General features: G+C 39.2%; 1 protein-coding gene across 1 annotated transcript; it reads right to left on the minus strand.

Moving 5' to 3' along the window:
* Positions 1–701: 701 nt before the first annotated feature.
* opn7b (opsin 7, group member b) lies at positions 702–11,664 on the minus strand. The gene is made up of 5 exons (XM_070840269.1): positions 11,577–11,664; positions 11,310–11,472; positions 9,517–9,644; positions 1,297–1,631; positions 702–1,202 (listed from the first exon to the last, which is right to left on the minus strand). The coding sequence occupies exons 1-5, from the start codon at positions 11,662–11,664 to the stop codon at positions 702–704; spliced, it is 1,215 nt and encodes a 404-aa protein (XP_070696370.1).
* Between the last annotated feature and the right edge of the window lie 15,421 nt (positions 11,665–27,085).

Raw genomic sequence — 27,085 nt, forward strand, 5'->3', positions numbered from 1 at the left:
ATTTTTACACAGTGGGCTCACTTATCCAAACCTTTTCCTCAGTGCCTTTGTTCTTAACCCTCTAGTAGGCTTAGTTAATTTGTCTCCATTAGTCATGTAGACAAATGTAGAGGCTGACACACTGTTCGATGGACCCCCAGCAATCAGGAGACAGAACTGTTTTCATATTAGATAACAACAGCAACCCTGTGGTCCCTCAGTTTTAGGCATGCATTGATAAAGACCTATCGTATCAAATACAGTACTCATCATCAATACATAAAAGGTAGTTTAGGGAGTAGACTGTTTCAATATCAGCTCCTCCCTTTAAATCCAGTTTGAACTGATTTGCATTGTGACTCGATGGACAGTCTCATTTGCTTTCAATTGTTCAAAGTGATCAGATAGTCATTGAAGCGGGTTCATTTGACCTGATGAAATATTGATGTATACATCTGCGGTTGCTTATCCTGCTTTATTGGCTTCTGACTTTGTAGTCACTTGTTATATGTTTTTTGGCAGTATTGTATATTTGAGGCATGAGACAAGATCGTAGCATTCTTTTTTTTTTTTTTTTCCTACAATAGATCTTTTTATCATTTTGTTTTTATAACATATTCCCTTTTCCACAACTTGCAATTATTGTCTTTCAGCCTTCATTCTTGTTGTCTTTTTCTCCATTCTCTTTTTCACTATTTCACTATCCGGCTGCGTTTGCTTTTCTAGAGGAAGTCACTCTGCAACTCATTGGAGAGCTGACTGACAGCTACCTCACTATGTTGCGAGCCTTTAAGTATCCTGGCTGTCTGCTGGGGGCTGTAGTCTGTAAAGTTTTCCTTGGCACCAGTGACTTTTTCAGGGCCAGAACAGTGTCTGCAGGTCCCGTGGTTCTCCGGTAGCCCATTTGACAACCTTGTGGAGTTGCACTCTTCTTTGTGATGGGTTTGCTTGCAAGTTCCCTTCTGTGCAGAGCTATGCTGACACAGGCACCCACAGAGTGTCCTTCTGCACTGGGCCACATCACGACACAGGGACTTGCGGAAGTTGGGCTTGAAGACCAGATAAACAATAGGGTTGTAAAGGGTGGAGGACTTGGCAAAGATAGCTGCCAGAGCAAAAGCCATGGGTGGCACAGATGCTGAGTTACCAAATGCTGCCCACATGGAAACAATGGCATATGGACTCCATGCTGTCAGGAAACCGATGCAAACTGCCACGGAAAGCTGAACAGAGAAACAAAGATATAATTTTCATGTTAAGACATATTAACTTATATAGGACTATTTAGTGTCTTAAGAATTGAACATATCAATTTACCTTAACAATAAGTGCATGTGCATTAGTGATCTTGTTCTGCGGGGACATGTGTTGCTGCACAGCCTGGCGCGAGCCCCGGACGGTCAGCAGGATGAATGTGTAGGACAGAAAGATGACCGTGCAGGGCACAACGTAGCAGAAGAAGAAGAGGCAGACGATGTAGCTCATAGCTGCAGAGCTTTGGCTGGGAGCATGCCAGTTGATGCAGCATGCTGTACCGTAAGGCTCAGGGCCGTACTCTCCCCAGCCCGACAGGGGACCTACAGCAAACACTCCAGCGTAGCACCAGACTCCAGCAACTAGCATGCGGGCGTGGCAGTAGGAGAACTTGTTACCTGAAGGAGAAGTAGAGAAAGGGAGAGGCAGAGGAGGGAGAGATGGGGGAGTGACTACTGATATATGAGAACAAAAGGGGAGGATACGGAAACAACAGTATAGCAACAATATGCTACTGACTCGTGTTAAGTCTGTTTACCTGATACAGATAAAAGGCAATTAATGAGGAGGAGAAAGTGGGATGATATAATTTACAAAGAGATGTACAACTTGATAGGAAATTTCCAGAGGATGGATAGGTAAGTTTGTCAAGAGGAATGCATTGCTGTACTACAGACATCACAGATAAAAATATTATCCTGTGTTCAAGCCAATTCATATGTTCAGATATGACAGTACATGGTCCAGGGGAATGCACATGTGAAGTTTGTATTGTTCATAATGGCAGACTCAAACATGCAAAAATATTCTGTACGTATGGAGAAAAGCTGGGCAGTATGTTTATTTATAGGCCAAAGTATGTGAAAAGTAAAAAAAATAGTGTTATGCGATGCAATAGCTGGGGTTGTATTGAGATGTGTAATCAAAATAACATAAAAAACATATAAAGTTACCACAATGTCGGAAGTAAGGTTGCTACTTTCTAATATTTATAGTAACCTTTTTCTTATTCTGACTCCACTCACCCCTCAGTTACCTACTGTGATACGTTTTGTTGGGAACATTCATTCATATCAAAACTTGAGTTAACTTCTCATATACGAGTATACTACATTTATGATGTATTTCTGTTCATAGTAGCATGATTACTGGTGAAGCACCCAGTAGTCATTACACTTAGTGTGAATAAGGGCACTCATGGGAAACACTGAAACAGCTCTCATCACTAACTGTCTGCTATAATTGACGTAAACGAGGGGTTTCTTCGGTGTGGAATCAGTGAGGAGGAGAACACAGGGAACCTTATCTATGATACCACACACCCTCTTCAGCTGGATGTCAGCCTGTCTCACAGTTCAAACTGAGGGTGGGGGGCGGTGATTAAGCCCTGTGGCACTCACTGAACTCTGTGGTGCTTCGTAGTGTGGGATGGGGGCTGGTTAACCATTACAGAGGGCTTTTATCTGATGTGAGGCATCCCTTCACCGATCAAACTCTCCAGCTATTCGAGTGGCACATGAAGGATTCAACCTGAGCTCTTCTTTCACAGACAGCTGAACTCAATTTCTAACATAAGCCCTCAAACATGTGCTCTTACATTTCAAATAGGGATGCACCAAGCCTTTTTTTTCTCTTGATACCAATTCCAAAACCTCAACTTGGGGCTTCTAATGATACTATCAATCTGATTTGTACAAAACACTGCATGGACTCATGACTCATTATTTTATTATCATCATTTTATAAGGTACAAAGTACAGGTATAAAACACATTGTGGGCTCACTGTGTATGAATGCATGTTACTCCTAAAGGACCAATCAGTATGTCATTCTTGCACTGGATTAAAATTGATTCACTTGTAGAAGAAATCAAAAGTATGTAATGCAGTGTAAATACATCTGATAACAGCTACTGTTTACTATTTGCTCTCTTTACATTGTATCACAGCTCTATTCAGTCAATGCTGATGCAAATGGTCCGATCTATTGTTGTTGTTTCACAGTAACTGGCAGAGGCTAGGGTGGCTTTTATTGTGAAGTAGCCACAGGAAATGCAATTTGGCTGTCATCACGTAGAGCACCAACCCTATTGTTCATCCAAAATGCATCTAAGACAACAGTCATTTTCTGCACTTTTCCATCAGCGAATTGTGTCTTATTTATCCAGTAATGGAATAAAAAGGAGTGATCTCTTAGATGGCAAACAGTAAAAGACACACTACACATGTCAAACTCCTCAGAATGGCCTGTCATTGTGAGGTGATGAAATCAGATCACAACTTAAATAGTAGCTTTGACAGATTTATTCATTTAAGCAACAGCTTGTTTGGCTGCACTGTAAACAGATACACAAATTGCTCCTCTGATGTATGTCTGACAAAGTCCCTGAATTAGTGTTAAATGAAAAATGCTGACATCAGCTTTTCCCTTCAGCCCACCACGCTCACTGTTTGTACTACTTCATATACTGCATATACATTGTGAGCGATTTTGGCTTTTGATTGAGATTCATTTGAGCCCAATGGTGCCTCCCACATTAATTCTGTTGTTAGTTAACTGTAAGTCAGTCCTCTTTAACTGTAAACCAATTGCAACTGCAATCTGCTTTTCATATCCCCACTCCCTCTTGCCATCAGTCCTCTTACTGAGGTTGTGTCTGACACATCTATGCTCAACCTTTTTGTTTGATGGATTTCAATCCAGTGTTCATCAGTAGTTATTGGTGGCTGTAGATTAAAGCTAATAGGAAACACCAGATCCATGTGGTGCAGTTAAATCACCAAGTGAGGGCGAATTTGTCTGACAGCAGGAGTTCATTAAGAATAGCAGCACCCACGAGAGGTACTCCAGCTGTGACAAAATGCTAATAAAAGAGAGAAAAGAAGAAGCACTTTCCACTACTGTCTCCCATCACACCAATGCCCCATCTCTTCTGCCACCAATTTATGTGTTTAATTGATCAGTTACACCTTGGAGCATGTTCTTTATTCACTTGCTCAAAAAAAATTATGTGAGAGTCTGACATTGAGTTTCAGGTACATGAGCTGTAACAAGGAGGCCACCCTGATATTCCCTCCAAAAATGGTTGAGTATAGTTTTTTTCACATGGGTTTGTATTTATGGTACTTTGACATGCATGTGTTTAGTATGAGTACGTGTGAGTATACGTAGAGAAACATTTTCACCAGCACAAACACACCTGTCCCTGACCCATGCACTAAAGCTAAAACTTAAGACTGCTCATCAGCAAGAAAGTCTATCTGGTTGATTTAAAGTTTTGAATATTCTGCAGATCTTGTTTTTCTCTTCTCATTTTGTAGCTCTAATATTCAGATTTAACCAGATGGACATATCCCGGGAGAACTGTTTAAAAAGGCAATGCAGTTTATTAACTTGGAATAGACATCTTTGAAGAAACAGCTTGCTGTCTCATTAGGGCTATGAAGAATTTTGTATGAACTCTGTGCTCTAAATAATATTCCCACTTGAATGTCTTTTTACATTTTATGGCTTCTTTTCATTTTCTACTTTACACACCAACAGAAGTTATATTCCAAAAAATGTGAGCGTTTCTAATTCTGATTTCGGTGAGTCACAAAATTCACACATATCCAATCTAATTAAACCAGAGTTTATTGTCCTTTGACAATTGATACAGCAGCCTGTATTGAACTTACCTCTCCATAATAACTCCACACGTGGAAACTGAACCTGAACTTTACTCCAGAACCAGCCTAGAAATGTTATCATGGTTTCCATCTCCCAGTACCTGAATATCTTCAGACATTTTATTTTTGTTACTCCAAAAACACAGTTGCTACACTACTTGTATGCTACTAAAAAAAGTAGCACCTGCAGGTAGTGAGAGTCATTGGTTTTTGTTTTCCTTGTTGCAGTTTTCTTTGTGCTTGTCTTTGCGTGAGTGTTCAAGGTTTTACATTTAACAAATATGATTCAGCACTCCCCATAAAACACCAAATGTTAAATGATCAGAGACTAGATAAAATGTATTAATTTATTATTAATCATTATTTGTTTTTGTAATCACCTATCGACTGGGCATAACATTTTGGTTTTTCAGGCATCATCAGAAAATTAAAAAAAATGTTAATTGCCCTGCTAGTAGTTACTTATGCTGAGCTACCTGTTCAACTAACCAACAACCAATATGTAAATGATCTCAATAATAAACAAGTTTATAACTCAGGTATTCACCACAAAATAGAGACTTGCGTTATTGCTGTTTTCCTTTAACTGTTACTTTTACTGTTTCCTGTTATTGTTAATTGCCCCCCCACACTTAAAAGTAAACACTCCCAAAGGGGCAATTTATTAAGCTCAATAACAACCTTTGATGTAATTTAGGTAACATTCGACATGTGACCCAGAAGCTCAGTTTTGAAAAGTTGTAATTGTACTTAATAAATAGTCTTTTTTGGAGCACCTTATTAGATTGCAGGCGCCTTTTTCATTTCAGATTGTTGTTTTTTTGCCGTTTTGCCTTTTGCATGCACGCCTCATATCAGGTAGTGATGCGTATACACTACCCTGAAACACTGTTTTTCTTTTGGCGTCTGGTGTGATTTGATCACACCAGCCGCAACGGCAAATCAGTGTGTATGCTGCAATGGAAGAAATGCTGCTGATATTGTTAATTTTCTTGTCAATGGGTGGCACAACTTGGTCTGAAACCGCTGGTACTTCAGATCTACAATTATTGTATGGATTTTTGCATCAATGACGCTGTGTGTCACTCTTGATTGTGTAGTTCTGTGATAGTGTGTGTTTTACTAGGGGGGCCGTCTGCTTGGGTGTATCAGCTAGTTTAGAAACAAGAGGACAGCATGGTTTACCAGTGTGTCTGTAAGCTGTGTACATTTGTACCATGTTCCTTGCAGGGAAGTCTCATAAATGTAATTATTTATATTCATTTTATTATTTATTTATGTTCATTTGCATTTCAAACACTTCTATTTGTGAGGCTTGTAGTCTCTGGGGTTTTACACTCTGCATTATAGACCTCTCACAATGTGAGCTCTTTAAAAACACAGCCTTGACTTCACTTATACTGTGCCTATTAGCAGAAATCATTAAACCTACTGATATAGACTCCTTTTCTACTCTGCAAGCAGCTAGTTGCACTAATTCTTCAAAGCCCTGTGACATTGGATGTAAACAAATGAAGCCTGAATTAGTTAAAGAGGGACATATGCATGTAAGCAATGTCCACTGTCCATCAAATCTATACAATAATTATCTATAATTGATGGCTCATCCACACTGCTGTCATCACATTTCTGCACACATGTTGCCGTTTCCAGTTGTGCTGATTTCTTCCTCAACCAAATCTACTTCTGTTCTCTTTTCCTATTGTAGTAATTTAGTTTACTTGTGCATCTTTTACCTTGTGTATCAGCCATCATAAATCCCATTCATCTATACTGTGTAGCCATGCAGTGTGTATGGGCATAGTGCGTGAAGCATATAAATGGGAACATCTCTAGATTCAGCACTGCAGGAAGCATAGTCCTGGAGTGAGAATCTGTATCAACGGCGTGAAGCGAATTAATGACTTTCTGAGTGAAAGTAAATTACGTACAGTTTCTGTCAGCTGATACCAATTTGTATGTAATGCATATTCAGTGGTTCTAAATTGATTATTAATGAATAATTGCTAAGTGGTGTTGTGATCACATTTTCATATAAAGACAAAAAATCTGATGGTTTAATGAGAAAATTAGGCAGTGACTGATGATTCTTGAAAAAACTGAAATTGAACAACACCCTGAAAAAAATATAGAAACGTATTGCTAATGGGGATGTCTGCATGAAATGAAAGGTTTAATCATTTCTTTTTTACAGTGTATTTAAAAAAAGGGCCCTAAATAACTGTCTACGCTGCTTAAAGAGATTTAGAAAATAAATAAATCCTGAGTGCCTTCACTGGCAAAAAGATGAATTATGCTCATTAGCAGTGTGCTGCTTGAACAGTTTGCAGTGAAAGGACTTCACATGCGCAAGACTGGAGAGTCAAAAACTGCCTGTCTCAGATTTCCACTACAGTTACACTGTGGCCATGAGCACATTAATCAACCAGCACTAATCCTCTGCCAATATACTGTAGGTCAGAATAGTCAAGTTGTATTTAGGAGCTATGCAGTAGCAATATTTCACTTCTGTGCATTAACCACTCTGGTCATATAGATATGGCATCGCTCCTTATGGTGTCTGATAAAGAAAATATTCTCACTGTAGTTTAAAGAGGCAAGAGCATAACTGGTTTGGAAATTTGAGAGAGAGAGAGAGAGATAAATCCCAGCATCAAATAGAGCTCATAAGAGATTATATCAGTTTAATCTAAAGTAGAAAGCAATCCTAATTGTCAATAATTAGCTGACCCTCTTGATGCCCTTGAATAACATCAAAATTCATTTGCATGACAACATTGAAGTCTTCACTGAATGGGACAGCTAATTACAATGAAGTCTAGAAAAACATTAATACCTACCAGGTTGGCATGAATATTTGTAGATAACATAACAAGGTAAATTATAAAGTCTACGCACTGTAGTTGTTGTTCTGTTGTTCTGTAGATTTCTATCATATCACTGTTGGCTAGTTTCAACTTTTGACCTCTGCTCCTCTTAGCAGGTGCTATTTGTTTGTACTTGGCAAAAGTTCTTATGGCTTTCAAGACTGCTTCTCTAGGTAATTACACAGTTTTATGAACTACTGTGTTTCCATTTTCTAATTTGGCCTCTTTGCATCTGTGTTAGTCATCTGGTGCTTTGACAATATCATTGCCATGCCATTGCTGCTAATTATCAAAAGCAACTGATTAACATTCAACCTTTTACCAAACTTTGGTTTTAATTGCGACAAAAGAGGATTTTATTATGTCTCTATTTTTTCTGTTCCCTCTACGGGCATTTTATCAAAGCCACTTAAATTGCAGATCTTTGGAATGTGGGTGAAATCCAGATACAAATACACACAAACAGCAGGACGTGGAAAATTGCACAGACTCGGGTTCAAACACAAGTCTTTCCTGCTGCAAGCCAACGATGCTGAATACTGAGCAATCTTGCGACATCTAAGAGTGCATCACAGTCAGAGTTTTCTCAGTTGTCATGCAAGCTCAGTAGATGCTATCTTTTTTTAATCAAAGGCTGTGCATACGATATTTGGAGCATTAATATAGTATTAAGTCAGAGCTGCTGCCCAATGACAGACTCCACTAAGCTTCTGAGCTAACACTTTTTTTCCCTCATCTTTATAGGTGAGAGAGCAGCGTGAGGGAGAGCCTGTGGACACAATAATTTGTTCATTAATGATTTGTTAATGAATACAAACTATCCAGTTGTTTGTGTTAGTTGGTAGATATCTGTTAGCTAGTAAACTATAATTGTTGTAGCCAAAGTGCCAAAGTCATTCTTCCTCTTGGGTTTTGGGCAGTTAGCCTTGGGTATATTACCACCAACCTCTGGACTGGGCTTTCATAGGAGAAGTTGTAATTGTTGATAACTATTGTAGATTACTTATAGCTGCACACAACTGCATTATCCTGTTGCTCTAACACATTTATTAAATGTTAAATACTGCTTTTAAATACCAAATAGGTGAATTTAAAGTAAATGTGAACAAGTAATCATTAGTAAAGGCACAGACCGTTAGAATAGTCACACCTGACCTTAATCAGTTTATTTTCTTCTTCAAGTCTTTAGTCTGTACAGATTTACTCAGGCTATTCATGGCTATCATGAAGTTGGCTAAAGAAATAGACTCTGTTTTATGTATCCAATGTTCATTTTACTCTACTTTTCTTTAAGTCAACAAAACTAATTGAAATTCATTAGTTAATACTAGCAGTTTGAATGTACCCAAAACATACAGCTGGGGAATCATGCAATTCCAATACCTGGTTGAGTTTTTCAGACACAAAAAGGGAGGGGAGTTAAAAGGCCTTGTAAATATTTCCTAATTTACATATCCTGCTGTCTAGAGGATAAAACATGGACATTGAACATTCTCTCTTTTTCTCTGGTTATAAGCCCTTAAATTGCTGGCCTTGCTACATTAATGTTTCTCTCTTCAGATCCAAGGTTTTTTCTTTCAGTTCAGTGAAATAATCAAATTTTTTTAACATCAATATGGGTAAAGCCAGCCCTCTAGTAAATCAATATCAACAAATTATCATCAGAAATACTTAGTAATAGTACTTAATTGATGTGTATTTTTTAAAAATTGTATAATGAACTAAAGCATCATTACTGATTGTCTTACCGTAGTTTGGGCAGCAGACCTTGAGCCAGCAGACACAGGAGAGCACTGTGAGGTTGGTCAGACTACACAAGCCAAACAAAACGCCGCAGAAGGCATAGACAGTACAAGTCATCTTATTAAACAGCCACCTGAACGGAGGGAGAAACAAAAGAGAACATTTGAAGAATTAATTTCCAAAAACAGATCGGCACCATTCTTAATAAAACCAGCCCAACACCATTGAGATTATATTGTATCATATTTTGATTGGTATTTACAGGTGTGCACACTGAAAATGCTTTAGGGAAATTGCTAGAAATAAAGATACTGTATGTTTTTGCAACCAATATTTTGTTACTGACTAATGTCCTGATATAAAGCCGGGATTTCCTGTTAAATCTATCTGGCTAACACAATTTACACCCAGTAGATGTAACAGGTAATACATTGCCTGGTCCTCCCCTGGGTTTTATACAACTGCAGTGAGCAGTGATGCATTGTGACCCAATCATAGCACATATGACAGCTATTAGCCACACATGCTCAGGGGATCAGAGCAGCAAGCTAGGAAGGCCACAGGATGAAGCAGGACACACACAAGAGACAAAGTGGCATCTATTGCAACATTTCATCCATATTTTGAATGCCTTCTTGCATTGTATTGTTTTTTATATATGCAAACATTATGCTCCTCCACAGAGCTGTAGTCTGGACATTAGAAATACTGAAATTAACCCTTACAATTTAAGATAATTTTTGAACCATTCACCCTAAGGTTTGATGGAAGGAACACAATTAAATTAGAAGAAGATTTCATTGATTTTTCCTCCATTTATACATTCATATTAATCAAAGACAAAAAAAAGGAATTATGATGAAATTGGTTATTGTGCTTTCAATAATATAATGAAAGAAAGAATGAAAAGAATGAAAAGAAAACCTCTGTATTGTTCTTGCATTAACCCTACTTAAAATCAGACATTAGAGAATGTTGTCTTTGCATCTTTGCTACAAAGAGCACTGACCTTTGTTGTCTTTTTAGGAAAATATTGAAAGTAACTTTATCACTGTAACAGAAGAGGTGAAAGCACTTCTTTAAGCCCTGGGAGGAGGGCTGCAGGTGGGAGACAAGGTGGGGCTGAGAAGCTTGAGTGTCGAAAACAATGTGAAAAAGTTAAATGAGTAATTTTTTGTGATGAATCTACAAATCTACAGAGAGTTATCACCTGAATACACAGTTTTTATAGCCAATTTCAGCTCATTGTTTAGATGTCTGGCAACTTTACTGTCTCATTGCATTTTTCAGTGAAAAAGCTCTAAAAACCCACTGAACACTACTTTGTCAGCACTAAATGGAAGACAGACACAGTTAACGATCTAGGAAAATTTATCTCTACAAGTGACAGTGTGAAGGTTGTTTCAAAGACCTCCTTCCAGACTCACAGACCCCACCACATTTTTACTTTTTATTCTGGTGGAGAAATACAAATTCTTTTACAAATGTACATGTTCTTATTTGCTTTTATTTAAAAATAGTCAAATTACGTTTAAACAACACTGAGTCTAAACTGTAACCAATCACCCAATTAATGTCATTTGTATTTGTAACACTTGGATGAGTTTACATGCATGTCATGTCTAATGAGGACATGATATGAGCATTGTTGAGGCTGGCTACAGCCCTACTTCTCTTATCATTTCCCACATTTCACTCTTTGTTGTCTGTTCTTCCCTGAGGAATATATTATATTTGAAGATGACAGAGCGACACAATGGATAAAAGAGGAAAGCCTGGTGAAAATCTGGTCACTCACATGTGAGTATAAGCTGAGGGGATAGCCAGTGGGAACAGAGTCATGGTCATGCCTAGGTCACTGATGGCCAGGTTAACCACAAAGAACTCTGCTGGCTTCAGGGAAGACTTCTTTCTGTAGGCCACGAACAGCAGGATCCCATTCCCCAGCACCGACAGCACACCTGGAATACAGAATGGCTGGATATGTAAGGGCTGCTGAATTTGAACACACATTCAGACAGATAAAGGCTGTAAACCAATAGGGAAACAAAATCACATCACTTACCAAAAATAATGTAGACAGTTCCCATGAGGAAGTCATTGTCTTTTGATATTCTGGACAAGAGCATAAACGTTTCGGAGGCATTTCCCATCTAGCACAAAAATGGAAAAACAGACAGGCAGACAGGGGAAAAGAGAGGGGGAGAAAAATCTTTAAACTTGTGTTTTTTTCCTTCAGGCAATTTAAAAAAAACAAGCAAACAACTTCCTCAAAAATATTTATCCTAAAAACTCAGATAAGACAAAATAAAAAATGACTGACTCAGACCACAGCTACTGTTCTAAAGCCCTAAACCGAATTACGATATTAGATACAGATTAGCTTCATTTCACCAGCCTCATTAGTTAGTTTTGAATAAGAGGCCAAACCTGATTCATACAGGCAGAGACCGTTACTCCTACAATGATGTTTCTCTTAATACTGGTTAAAGCTGAACAAGTTAATATTAACCAGCATCACCACACATCACTCCCTTTGTCACTGTTTGCTCTGTCACCAATTTTCTGTAGTGGTGACCTAACAAACCATGAAGGATATTTACTATGCCTGTTTCCCTTTTTAATAATTTGAAACCTACACACGGTTTCATCAAAGGGCAGAGAAGATGAAGAGGTTGCATCCATGTACAGATTCAATACCATCCTTCACGTCAAAATAGTCCCACACATCAGGAAACCAGGGGGATATTTGCATAGACAGCATGACCTGCTACCAATATAGTATTCAGTGTGGCCAAGACAAGTTGCTGAGACAATCTTTTTATAGGAATTTATGGGTGGAGATAACGTGAAAATGTATTCATTGCCTTTCTATTTACTCAATGACTTCACCTCTACTTACAGATTAAAGGGAGCCAACAAAGGGAGAGATACGTCAAATCACCTGGGGTTAAGAGTGGAGCTGCATGAGGATAAACCCCTTTCCCTACCATAAACTCAGGAGATTATCTTCAAAGAGAACCACAGGTGAGGAAATTATTTTAATATTATTTGAATTTACGTGGCCTCGATGCATGCAGCGCAGCTTGCAAGTAGATATAATCCTGTACCTTTTTTTTTTGTGCATATGCAAGTACTCACCTGTATAAGCACTTGTGCCTGTGTGTGGTTACGGGTTTCATACAGTGTGCACAACAGGCATCTATGACAGTGGAGTCTAAACATCATCTAAAAAGATTTACTTTGTTTTATCATTTATCAAGAGCTGCTAGATTTTGTTTCTCAAATTAAATCAAACATGGTTTCAATAATACAAGCAATGTAATTATTAGGACTTGTGAATATTTATAAATTACCCCTGTGTTGTGCTCACAGTTTGCTTAATCACAGCTTGTCTTTTTTGCCGAATGTGACAATCTACAAAGTACACTCTTGAGCAGTGTCCCAGAGAGTGTCCCATCTGGTCTTCTCCCCTTTCTAATGTTCCCACAATTACACCGAAAGAATACACTGCAAGTAGTGTCAATATTATGAAGAATGCAGACAGTATCACATGAATACATCAGTGTACAAATAACTTAAATTAAAGGTGTGTCATGTGCGGGGTTAGCAAATACACATGAGTACTGATTATAATACAGGCACTCTGTGTGTATGTATGCAGCATTTCAAGTACATCTGCAGGACTTTCTTCTCCCCAGTCCTGCATTTGCTATGCTAAGTCAAGTTAAAGAGGCTACATTATGCCTTTTGGGTTTCAACCTCTCCTTTAGTGTGTTATATAGCTCTTAGGTGCATGTAACCATCTGCAAAGTTACAAAGTCCACTTCAAAGGGAGTTATTCTGTTTGACTGAAAACGCTGCTCCTGAACTGACTGGAACGCCTCGTTTGTAGAACAGCCTTTTATTCCATTACTTATCTATGCCACTATGTAACACAGCACTACCTCCAGCTACGTGACCCTCCTCACTCTAGGTGCACAATACGTTATGACTATGTAACATTTCCTTGAACATAATAAAAGGTGGGAAATTATCATTACAATCACAGCATTTTAACTTTTAAACAGTAAAGTCCATAATATAACTGGTGTTGATACAATCATCCACATCACTAAGCTTTGATACATTTTGTGTCATGACTCTCTGTCTGCCTCTAGCATACCACCTGTGTGGGCAACCATGTCATATGTCAGTGACAAACACATTTGTCTAGTTTTGGTCTCGCACATGGCTAAAATAGCTTTTTAACAATCAGAGGGATACGGTCAATGACATAACATTACAGCATACAGATCTGTCTCTTTCTCATACCTAAGTGACAGACCTTAATTTTAACCTCTTTCTTTTATCGTTTCTCTCTTATATAAAGCTAATTAAGAATAAACGGAACTCCTAATTTTCCCACACCTCAAACGTTATTATGAGTGATCGTTGTATGTTACCCAAGTTGACTGACATCTATGTAGCCATGGAGAAGCTACACCACTCCATCAGCCAACACCTCGTGGCACAACCAGATAGCGATGTTATAGTGGCAGGTGACTTTAATCACTCCAACCTGAAGTCTGTCCTGCCCAAATTCCACGAATATGTAAACTTCCCTACAAGAGAAGAACACCTTGGACCAGGTCTACTGCAACATCTCTCACGCCTACAAAGCCAGCCCCCTGCCACATCTGGGACTCTCTGATCATCTGTCTCTTGACCCTGATTCCAGCTTACAAACCACTCATCTGTTGACAGAAACCATTTACAAAGTCAGTCACAGTGTGGAAGCCAATGAGGAAGCCACCTCAGCCCTGCAGGACTGCTTTGATGTCACAGACTGGGGAGTTTTTGCTGCAGGGACAGACCTGGAAGGCCACACCTCAGCTGTGTTGGACTATATAAACTTTTGCGCTGAGCGTGTGACGGAGACCAAAACTGTTAGTGTTCCCCAATCAGAAGCCGTGGCTGAACAGTGAGGTGAGGACCCTGGTCAGAGCATGTGGCTCAGCATTCAGATCTGGGGACCTGCAGGCCTACAAAGATGCACGGAAGAACCTGAGGAGGGGCATCAGAGATGCCAAACGCAAATACACACAGCGCATAGAAGAACACTTTAACAGCAACAACTCCAGAGGCGTGGCAGGGGACAAAGACACTTACTGACTACAAGGGCAATCATACAGCCACAATCCCCACAGACGGCTCTCTCCCGGACACTCTGAACCAGTTCTTCATTCGTTTTGACCATCGCAGCAGTGGCACAGACACCCAGCTGGTACCACCAGGAGAAGACATGCCTATCCAGCTGCACCAATATCAGGTCAGAGCCACCCTGCGCAGAGTCAACACGAGGAAAGCACCTGGCCCAGACGGCGTCCCCAGACGAATACTTAAGGCCTGTGCAGACCAGCTAGCAGAGGTATTCACCACCACCTTCAACCTCTCGCTTCTACAGTCTGCTGTCCCCACCTGCCTTGAGTCAGCCACTATTGTTCCAGTAACCAAGAAGAACACAGTGAACTGCTTGAATGATTACTGCCCTTTTGCTCTAACCCCCATCATCACAAAATGCTTTGAGAGACTCATCCTCTCTCACATCAAAGATGCCATCCCTGCCGATCTAGATCAACACCAGTTTGCATATTGAGCGAACAGATCGACTGAGGATGCAGCAATCATAGCTTTCCACACAGTCCTTACTCACCTGGACCAGAGGAACAGCTATGTAAGGATGCTGTTTGTGGACTTCAGCTCAGCATTTAATACAGTCATCCCCCACAAACTGGTTATTAAACTGAGCACCCTGATACCGCACATGGATACTGGACTTCCTGAGCAACAGACCCCAGAACGTCAGGATGGGAAACCGCACACCCTCCACTCTCTGGAACACACCACAGGAGTGTGTCCTTAGCCCCCTCCTCTACTCCCTCTTCACCCACGACTGCTCCTCCATCCACCCCACGAACACCATCGTCAAGCTTGCTGACGACACCACTATTGTAGGACTGATTACGGACAACAATGAATCGCCCTACAGGGAGGAGGTCCAGCACTTGACTGATTGGTGTTTCAATAGTAACCTGGACATCAACACAACAAATTCCAAGGAACTGATTGTGGACTTCAGGAGATCCACACGCACAGAGCACTCTGCCCTCTGCATCAGCAGAGCAGAGATGGAGAGCTTCAAGTTCCTTGGTCACCTAACATCACCTATCAGGTGGGAAAGGCCCAACAGAGACTTCCTCAGGAAGTTAAAACAAGCTCACCTCCCTCACCACCTACTGATCAACTTCTACCAGTCAGCCATCGAGAGCCTCCTGACTTACAGCTGCACTGTGTAGTTCACCAGCTGCACTGCAGAGGACAGGAGGGACCTGCAGCGGGTGGTGAGGGCAGCAGAGAGAATCATCGGGACCATACCCCCCCCCCCCTTCAGAGACATCTACACTGGCTTCAAAAGAAGGCCAGGGGTATTGCAAAGGACCCCACTCACCCTGGACATCCCCTGTTCTCAACCCCTCCCCTCTGGTAAAAGATATTGGACAATAAAAACGAAATCAAACAGACTCAAGAACAATTTCTACCCTCAGGCTGTCAAATCCACCACCCCTCCCCCACCGACCCCCCACTGACACTTACACAAACTGATTTGCAATCCCCCCCCACAACAACAAGCTGTTTACACTGTCAATGTTGACACTAGGCACTGTTGACAATGTATACCACTGTTACTGTTTACAAGATATTTATATTCACCTATTTGCACTGTTTTTACTGTACATAGTATTCTTATTTTTATATTTTATCTTGTTTTTATTTTCTATTTTTTATTTATTTGTATTTTATCTTTTCATGCTGCCAGCAGAGCTGCTAAACTGCAATTCATTGCTTGTTCACAATGACAATACAAGTTTCTATTCTATTCTATCACAATCTACACACACTACATACAGTTTCAATCTTTCAGTGCAACCCGGCAAGCCACTACCTGATCGAAGAGGCATGTGTGTAACTGCTCTCTGATCATGCAGGCAGGCCAGTTGAATACTGAATGAATTTGAGTTATTGATTTAAGTAAAGTTGGACAGCACAGTTCCCATTTATATGCACTAGTTACCATGTTGGCCAGGCTTTTTGCAAAGCCTGTAGAGTTGATTTTAATATTGGGCACAGTGGGGAAAAATGACATGAGCCAACATATCAGTTTCCAAGGGCACAGAACAGCAAACTGGCAATATCAACCTTCATCTCCAAGGGACAGACTAAATTATTTCTTTCTTTCTGTACTTATGTAAGAGGGTACTTGTAACCTCTTATATTTACCAAGAAATAAGACCTTATGCCCCTCTTTTTCTTGATGTCCATGTCGACAATCCAGACCGGTGACTTAAGAGGAAATATTGCAGGAGATTCAATCAGAAAATAAATAACAAATGTAATGTTAACTACAATAACCCTCTAACCACACAGATTGGATTTGAAACTGGGGAAGACAGAATAGCAAACTGGCAGCCCTGAAAGAATTGTTAATGTGCTGTTGTTTGGCCAACAAGCATAATGCCAACATTTGAAGAACAAGAAATTACCTGCGATGCAACAGTCTGGATTGTTTTGCGCTCTAGTCTCAAGCTCTCTCCTCTGACTAAGAGAATCTTACTGTTCCTGATCCTCCAAAATGCCCTCCAGTAATCTCATGGCTGCATGTAAAGGAGGTGGTAACAAAGCGAACAAACACAATAGAAAGTCTATTTCTTATCCAGTGGGAACATGAGGTAGTTAAGACTTTGTAGAGCCTTTGGAAATTAATGGAATAATTTAAACACAGTAACTGACATCAAATTTAGTCAATTTTAGTCAGAAAAGTGGTAGGGTAACAGCAAACATGCAGAAACAATGTACAGTCAGACATGCACAAACTCCGAAAACAAATGCAACAGAAAAACACTGCAACAAAACCAAAATGGTTCAGCCCTCTAGTTCACCTCTTTACTCTACTTTTTTTGTCTTAAAAAACAAACACACTCCCTCATTTGATTCTTTCTCTTGGGTCTTGGTGCTTCCTCAGAGGCCTGGAGCGCTACGGTTTGCTCTTGTCAGCCAACAAGCAGCACTTAAATGTGTCATGTTTTATAAATGGATCGTTTGTTTTTGTGTAAATTCTTAATCTCATTAGTAACTGTGTGAAATAACAGTAGTGGAGGAAAAAAGTGCAACATTTACCTCTGAAATCCCATGTAGTAGAAGTGTACAGTATAATGCAACATAAAATGGAAACACTCGAGTACACGTACTTCAAGATTGTGCATAATCAGAGTACTTTCCACCACTGGTTTGAAATGACAGATAGGTACAAAACTTTTGAAATTCAAAAAATAGATTCCCTTTGCCAGCAGCCAGAGCCGGAGGTGAATGGCTGTAATGTAACCGCTCTGAAGAAGTTTGGCAGTCAAGGTACATCTATTCAAAGTTATTTTTTTGCCAGTGACAGACTCAGATTGTTCTTCAGAGTGTCTGTTAACATCACAGATAAGATCCCTACAGAGACTCTCAGTAGCTGCACTGGCACATCTTATTTTTAAATGAAAACAAAATTTTACTCTTACTTTTCTGAATAGAAAAATTCTAATTCTCAAAGTCAAAAAGATTGAAAATATAGTCGTTTTTGATAAATGATGGCAGAAATAAGTCCTTGGTAGTACACATTTAGAATTATGTGAAGATCGGTGGAGTGAATGTAGAGCGTAGTTGAACCCAAGCTGAATTTCCTTCAGGGTTTTTATACGCCTTAATGATTCTTAACATTTTTATTCACACTTCACTTCCTGGCTGGACAATTAGCAAAAGCTTTTCTAAATCTTTCCAAATGATAAAACTGCTTATCTCCAACAGTTATAAGTCCTGTAGCAGCCAGTGTCAATCTATTGTGTCTTTGGACACAAATATGTGAAAATATTTATCTATACACATATTGCTGTAAGTTATTCTTCCTCTACAATAACTTCTTTATGTTTTTCCATACATTTGTAATTACTGATGGGGATTTTTGTTCATACTGAGACTCCATCTGACCTGAGCTTGATGTTATTACATCTGTTTTGCCTTCGTGTCACAGTTCTTAGTTTGAAACATGAGCTGACTCCAGCATACTGCTGGGCTTAAGAAACCATTTTGAATCACTTGCAGTGACTTACAATTGCATGGTTGTAAATTTTGAAAACAATGGTGTTCTTTGTTAAAGGAGTACTCCACCAGTTTAGCATTGTGCTCCAATAACGTTATCAGATTCATGATGGACAGTTTGATAAAAGGATCAAAGTGACATCACTTGAGGAAATTTTGCACAGCTCCCTCTTAAGCCACAAGTCTTTATACACTTTTTTTTTTTACCTTTTCTGTATTATTGCCATACACTGTAAATACAATTTGATGTGTAAAATAAGTGGAATTCCCCTTTATTTACTGAAAAAAACACAGGTTTTCAAACGTCACTGACATCATAGTGTCAGCAGTGATCCTGCAGAATCTTAGTGAAGTATTTGTGAAAAATAGACTTATATTGCACCTTCAGATGACACTGTGACTGCCTGCCTTATTATTTACATTATTGCCCACTTCCCCTTCTACTGTATGCTTTCTTTTCAGCAGCATCAGCGGTGCAAGGGACAAGACTGGATTAACAGTTTGTCTGAGAGGATGAAGTCAAGAGAGCAGTGTAAGAGGGGGGAACCCTTGCTCAACCCCATCAGTCTGAGAGAAGAAAAAACTGCCATACAGAGTGAGGGGAAAGTCATAAAGTGACTGTCAGCTTGTAGCTGAATGGTGGAATTGGGGCTAATCATCATAGCGGACGTCTGTGACAACTTAAGCCTTGCTGTCTATACACGTACAGACATGTTCCGACACACTGTACAAACAGAGGAGAGGGCACAATTGTCAAGGAGAGCGAAGGAGGTGGGGACTGTAGTGAAAGATTGGGCGGCTGGAAGGAATAAGCGAGGACAAGTGAAGGATGAGAGAAATCCTATAACTGAAACTGTCAGAAACACCAAATCGAAAGCAGAATGATGGAGATTACCCATAAGACGAATGGGACAAAGGGACAATGTCAAAATCCATTGATACTGAAAACATCCACCCTGCACACACTTAGCACTGAACCCCTTGCCTCCATTATTTTCCCATTCTCCTCCTCAATGTGTATAGAGAATATTTTAAATTATAGAGAGAAGCAACACAATAAAACTGAGAAAACACCCACATTTTAATATACAGGACTCCAAGTTGGGCATTGCAGTGTTTGGCAGTTTGCTGACTCGTGAAAATAACTGAGGCTAAAACAAAGAATGATTTGTGTTGGCTGTTTTTGTGATGCACTGATACCACTAAGTTATCATGAATCTTGTTCCACAGCAAAACACAACATCAAGCCAGCATGATCCAAACTAAACAAATCACATTTATCTGATTGTAGTCCCACACGAACAACAAATGCAGGGACAACACCAATATTTTCTTAACAGGAAGGAAATTGACTTATATGCTGTCATGTGTTTCTAAAGTGGCTTATGTCACTAATTCAATGTACTCACTCAGAAGAATTATTATCAATGCCTTTTTCATTATAGGTGTTCATATTTCTGTGTTTGCCAGTTGGCAGTCACAGATCGTCAAGCTCTGGCCAAACACTATCAGTAAAGAGAGTAAATTATCATTCCCCAGTTGTTAATATAAATTAGTTGTATATTTTGCGTAATTTCAGGGTTGCATCAGGACCACCACACCCAGAATTAAGGTCTGGTGCTGACAAGAGGGTTTTTTCTGCCTGGCAGAACACATGGGGACATATTGAACAATTGTGCCAATTAATTTTCAACAAACCACAGAACTCTATCTAATAATAACTATTGTGTGTATATCACTTAACCAACTAAACATAAGGCCAAACATATCCCTCCTCAACATAGCTTGTATGTTTTCTACTTTGTGGAATATGGCATAAATGGATCTGCGATTCAATTGAATGGAATACAATATTATTGTCCACAAGAGTGGAAAATTGTCCCATCTAGCAGTTCATTAAACATCAAAACATACACATAAATACATACATACATACATACATAGCAACAGCAGTGGTAAAACATGTGAAAGGTTTAAGACTACACTCACCAGAGAGCTGAAGTTTCATTACACTGGTATGAATTTGCCAAAGAATATTGTTCATGAAATGTTCTCTCATATATCATTCCTCTGCTACATTAAACCAAGACTCTGTGGGTGAATAATGTTGTAAGGCTAACCATCCCATTCATTTCCACCAGGCATCACTCATCCAGATGGCCTCCTAAATCAAAACCCATAACTGATCATTGCATGCTTCTTTTCCTTATTCTTCAGAAGCACATCTCCAGTATGAAGCAGGCACACTGGATAATGGTCTCAGATGAATAAAAAGTGCAGTCAGGAGGAACAATAAATGATAGTTTCCATTATAACTTGGAATGAAGTGGCAGGCAAACCCTTTCAAAGTCGTATCTGTGGAATAGTGTTTACTCATATCTTTATCTTGCCGTACATTTTACAATATCATTCCTTGTCTACACATAAATAAATAATCTAAAACTAGTGTTGGGCTTCACCGCAAAATGGTGAGGACTACCTGTCTGTCTTTTGAACAAAGGACTCCCTCTCTGAACTCAGTTTCCCAGAGTCCTTATGTTTTCAGATAGGTGCTAAATTACCCCTGAACCCAGCTTTACAGCCACCATTGGCCAATGTAGGACACATGACCCTACAACCTCTTTTATAATCAGTTCAATCAATTAAAAAGTCCCATTAATTTATATAATTATTAATTATCTTTGATAGTTATTAATTATTTCTGATAGTCAAATTGCCCCCATACAAGGTACCATTTATTGGTATTAATTGTCCGCACATTTTTGGAACCCCTACATTCATTGGTGCCCCAGGTACCAAACCCCTACACTAGTATAGATTATATAAGGACTTTATCTTTTTAGAAACAGGGTGTTTCAACACTCATTATGTGCACAGCATCTTTTGGCATTTGTACTGTAGGATATAAAATGTCAGAAAGAGAAGAGAAGAAAAGAGAGATCTGCTAAATACAGATGCAGCCACCTAGAATTGCCAGCTGGGCCATGACAGGGCTCCAGCAGGTCCATGGTGGATCCTTGCCAGGCTCCTGCTGGGCTCAAGTGGAGGTGGGAAATTTCCTGAATTAGTCCTGGTTGCTGGTGTTACATTATTCCAGTTATGATGAGAAAAAGGCATGGACTGAACTTTCAAGATTCATAAAAGATACACTGAAGACTGAATCCATAACTGGATGAAACATGGCAAACAATATTCTTGTCAATCGACAGCTGAGAAGTGTGGACTGTCAAGCAAGCACACACAGACACTCTAAAGTAGCTGTGAGAGAGCAAGAGCTGGGCACTTACTCAGCCATTACGTGTTATAGTTAGATTCATGAATAATGAGTCAAAATCGACAGTGACCTAAACTGTGCATGAAATAAGATCCAGCCCTCTGCAGGGTTGAACGCACATTACCCTCCAAATCACCCACTCCGCAGCTATTATAAAAGGTGCAACTGAGCCTGACTTGTGTCTATTTTATACACTGTGACAGGGAAGGGCAGAAGTTAGTCCATTTACCTCCTTTCACAGCGCTAGAGAATTAAATGAGTGAAAAAGAGAACAGAAACAACCAGCAAGGGATGCATCATCAAGAGATGAGCAAAATCTGGATTTAAAGAAACGATACAGTGGGAGGCAACTATAATAAATAAGCATGATAATGCAAGCAGGACGTGTGATTATCTTGTTTACCCCACATACTGCTGATGAGAAAGATACAAAGGGCAGAGAATCCCTTTTCTCCAACAATTGCTTTCACCCTTTTTTAAAATTTTTCTCCACCTCAATCTTGTGTCTCTAAGCTTTCTAGGATCAAACCACATGATTCATCCTTTGCTCTGCAACCCAGAGATAAATGCTGATGCATGTTTTTGCTGCCCTCTTCCAATGACAGAGTGGCCACTCCTCAGGACTCCTTCAAAGCAGGACACGCAGGTAGTACCCTTCCCAGGAAGTCATCTCAGTTTTGAAAGGTGACCTGAGCTCACTGTGAACAGCACATCACTAGAAGATTTTGAAAAAAACAGCAGGGGAGTGAGAAACTAAAAAAAAAACAACTTTATAATAAATTTCATAGCTCACAGTAAGTGACCGTGAGTGCTCTCTCTTGTAACACAGCCAGTAAGTGTCAGCATTTGTACATACTGCATTGGCCGTGAGTCAAATTTCAGGCTGGTCAGTTATGACAAGGCCACTTTATCAATAAAGGGTCAGTTTTTGATGATGAAGTGGAATATGAGCTGCCACAAATGGCCTCCAATCTGGCTCTCACCCTTCATTCCTCAACTCTTTCCCTCCTGTCACTGCTACTTGGTGAATGAGGAAGTAAAAGGAGAAAAAGTGAAAAAGCTATTGGATCCACCCCATCTCTCTTGTTCCCTGCCACTATTTCATGTCCTCATCTTTCACCTCATGTTCTTCCTAAGGATATTCATTCATTTAGCCCCCCATTTTAATCTTGCTTCTCCAACAAACTTTGCTTTTCTCTCTCTTCATTTTTCTGATATCATTTCTTTTGCTGTGAAAGCAGAGTGCACAGTTCTGCCTGTTGCAGAGAGTTATCTACATATTAATCTATTAATCCTTCTGCCTCTCCTTTCCTGGCTGAAATGTTAACATTCACACACAGATGGTGAAACCAAACAAAGACAGTTGTTTGGGGAGCAGTAGTTAACCATCTGTGTACGTATGAGTGAGTATCTGAGCAACTGTGAATCTGTTTAAAGGTCACTCAAAATCACCAACTATATGGAGCCATGTGTTAATTTGTGCTTTTATAAGGCGATGATAATCACAGTTCCATCCGTGTGTACAAGCTTGGCTGCATGAGCATTTTTTCTTATATATAAGGGAGATGTCCTGAGCCTAAGGATCATTATCAGAGCCGATTCATGCATATTTTGAAAGATAAAATAGAGCCGTTACATGGATTTGCTAAACTCCAACTCTGAATCTCTCTTTCTGATTATCAGAGCGTGGCGGTGTATTATTCAGTTAACAGCTTCTAATTGTTAGAAAGCACTGACCATCACTTTCAGTAGTTTTAATGGTAGATATCCACAGGTCATATCAGCTGTCACTAATCATCGCTCATTCTGTGAGTAAGGTGGTCATAGTTAAACTTGTCTCTTGTCTAGTTAAAGTGCTCTCTGCCAGCCTGTATCTGTACTCGGCAAACGATCTTTAATGAGAGATTAATCTCCACTGTGCGGTTCCACATGTGGTTTGCAATTTCAATAACCTCCAACATGTACGTTTTATCTCTAGCTGATCGTGTGATGTCAGCTTCAGGAGTCGCATTCTCCCAGTGGGATCAAGTTTCTCATAAAAAGTAAGGTTTGTCAAATTTAGTAGTCTACAGCTACTATTTCAATGTGAAAGATACACATTTAATCAACATTTAGGTAAATGTAGGTGTGGAATTTGATTAAGTAACTAAAAATCTAATCTTCAAACTGATGTAAGAGAAATTCATATTCAGCCATATTCAGTAAAATCAGAAGGCTCGTTAATTATTCCTTTTTACAGATATTTTACTGAATGAAATATTCCCTTCTTCAGAAATACAGACTATTTGACCAAATTCCCAAATGTCAACAAATTGCTTCAAATTGTTCTTCTCATTGAAAGCATCTAATTTATTAGTATTTTTCTATTCTATTTAATTATTTACTTTTATCTATTTAATTATTTAGATTAGAATAAGATACCCAAAATGCCAACATTGTGTGCTTCCTCTCTCATTCAGCACCAAACACATTTTTGCTTGTGTAATGCCAGTTTATCTGCTTATTTCTCTGTCCTAAATGTGGGTTATAATTGCATTGCAAGTGGCATTTAGTTTCACATACCTTAAAATATTCAATATGAAGAATTACTTAATATGGTTAAGTAAAAAGTGCTCCTATAGTTCTGAAGTTAACGGTGGTGGTTGTTCACATTTTACAGCATCCGTGCATATTATGTGACTGCGTACATTCACAGGATTAGATGCATGGAAACCTATCCACATTTCTCTGGAATCACTTTAAAGCTCAAGTGACTCCTGGATGCTGACCTGACAATCAGATGTTCCACTGAACATTTAACATTTGCTGGTATGCCTCTATACTTCACTTCAACAAAAGAGGGGGGCACTCTGCCTGTCATTCTCATGAATACCAATGTAGTGAGATCAGACCTTGCCTTGGAGGTTGAACAGGTAGAAAATGACAACATGAAATGGGACACAAATTATTGAAGACACAAACATGAGTATAGTGTCACTGCGGGTCCCTTTCATTCAACATAAAGGGAAAAGGAGATGATAGTGATTATGTAGCTGTGCATGTGACTTTATGGTCAGGAAATGCTGGAAAATGGTGTTTCTCAATGTGCATTTCATGTCAAATCATAAATTAATATGCTACAACATATAAATATTCTCCATAATCTTTCAAAAACAAAATCCCCCTTGTCTTTTATTTGGTGGTATGATTAGCATCCCATGACATAAAAAGTGACAGTTACTGCCCAAAGGTGAATTCTGTGAATTGCATGCCACCAAATCATCAGTTGAGTTGTGCATGACACCGTGTCGGACCAAATGTGGCTTTAACTTCCTTCCAGGCAGATAGACAGTTGTGCTTTTTCTCCTTCTTCCCCTCTGTTTATTTTCACTTCATTTATCCCTCCTCTCCACCTTCCACTCACCCACTCATTTAGCCAACATCTCCCCTTTTAATCCAAACATTTACCCAAGTGTATGCAAAGTACATGTGTCGCAGCCGTCTCTCGCATTCCCCACAGGCCCTGTCCCTCCATCATTTATACACCCATCTGTTCACCTCTTTGCCTCTGACAAACGCTGTTCAAACAGCGCAAAGTTCAAACGTTGACATTTTCTGTTGATGCTCTTACTTTGTCTTTAATATTAAGGAGGCGACTCCAATCACACATCACTCACTGTCCCATCTGTTTGCCCAAAGTCCGCCCACTCCAAACACAAGGTGCACGCATTTCGATATCTCACAGGAGGATTTATCTTTCTGAGAAACACACAGATGTAGATATGTTTGCTTCGGAACAAATGGGCTGCACTTACACTTCATTACTCAAAGGAATGAGCAGCAGTTTTTGATTTTTACTTAGAAACATTTTTTGCAGGCATTTACGTCACTGTCATAGATGCTAAAAAAGTTGGTGTTAAAGGACAACAAATGTTCTTCCTCCTCCATGTATCATCTCATACATTGCCTCATGCCCCTGCCTTATCCTTCAAATTTGCATGACTTTGACACTCTGTCCATTTCCATACGCATGATTATTTTGCTGTATTTACATCTTAATATGATAACTGCTTAGTTAATGGTGGAGGGAAAACATTTTACTTTGATGGGTATTTTTCCAACAAGCCACCATGGCACCATGTGTCACAAACAACAAGCAAATGTTTGATAAATAGCCATGCAGAAAGAACTGCATGGTGAGAAAGCTATGAGAAACAAATATATTTGTGACATATGAAGACAAATTAGCTTGTGTGTTTATGTCTAAAAAATGTTGACATTTTGAGAAATATTAAATCGTATTATCTTAAATTAGCACAAACATCAAAGTAAAAATTATGAATTTCAGTAGTCTTTGATCCTAAATACAAATCTAAAACATTACAGGTAAGAACCTCATTTTATACACTGAGCTGTGGGTAATGTACTGGGATCATTCTACCACACATCATTCAAGTTGTTGGGGTCAAGGGTAATTGCTCTTTCTTCAAAGAGAGGTTTCAGTTATTTCCTGTGTTTTTTTTGTCTATCTTGTCCCCTAATTAAAGTACATGAGTTGTCATGTTTGTTGGTAATCATCAAATTTAGCCTGAAATCCTAACTGTTTGTTGTTTGTAACTATTTCTCTCAGCTCTGCAAAACTGTGCCTTTGGTTTGTCTGACTGAATACTGAAAATTACCATTCAAATCAACACCTATTCAATTTCCTTGAAAAAATCTGAAAACACACCACTAAATAGGCTGCTATTACTTCCACGCACTTAACAGCTGCATTCATTCTGTTTGGACACACATATGAAATACAGGAAAGAAAGCCTTTTTAAACAGATTAAATGTGAATGTTTTTACTAAGTGTGTTATGTTAATAGGAGACATCTTAATAAACTTGTTATGTATGAAAGAAGTGAAATCATCCAACAAGAAAATGTAAAAGGAAAAAAAAGAATTAATGAAATTATTTTATATATCATCTCTTAATACACTGTAGGACATTGTGTGATGCTAGACTACACACATTCTCACCGGTCTGGCATGAGTTTCAGATTAAAATTACACAGCGGATAGTATTGGAACATCATGTGAAAAATGTACATTTCAGTGGCAGGATTTGCTTTGCAGGAAGTCAAAGTACTTCAATAATGTAT

Source organism: Pempheris klunzingeri, chromosome 11 (assembly GCF_042242105.1).
Source record: "Pempheris klunzingeri isolate RE-2024b chromosome 11, fPemKlu1.hap1, whole genome shotgun sequence".
NCBI lineage: Eukaryota > Metazoa > Chordata > Actinopteri > Acropomatiformes > Pempheridae > Pempheris > Pempheris klunzingeri.

Excerpts from the sequence above, each read along its gene's own strand:
- opn7b (XM_070840269.1), bottom strand. The coding sequence starts at position 11,664 with ATGGGAAATGCCTCCGAAACGTTTATGCTCTTGTCCAGAATATCAAAA. Across the intron at positions 11,473-11,576 it reads AACTGTCTACATTATTTTTG|GTGTGCTGTCGGTGCTGGGG; the intron begins GTAAGTGATGTG and ends TCTGTATTCCAG. Across the intron at positions 1,203-1,296 it reads CACATGCACTTATTGTTAAG|CTTTCCGTGGCAGTTTGCAT; the intron begins GTAAATTGATAT and ends TTCTCTGTTCAG.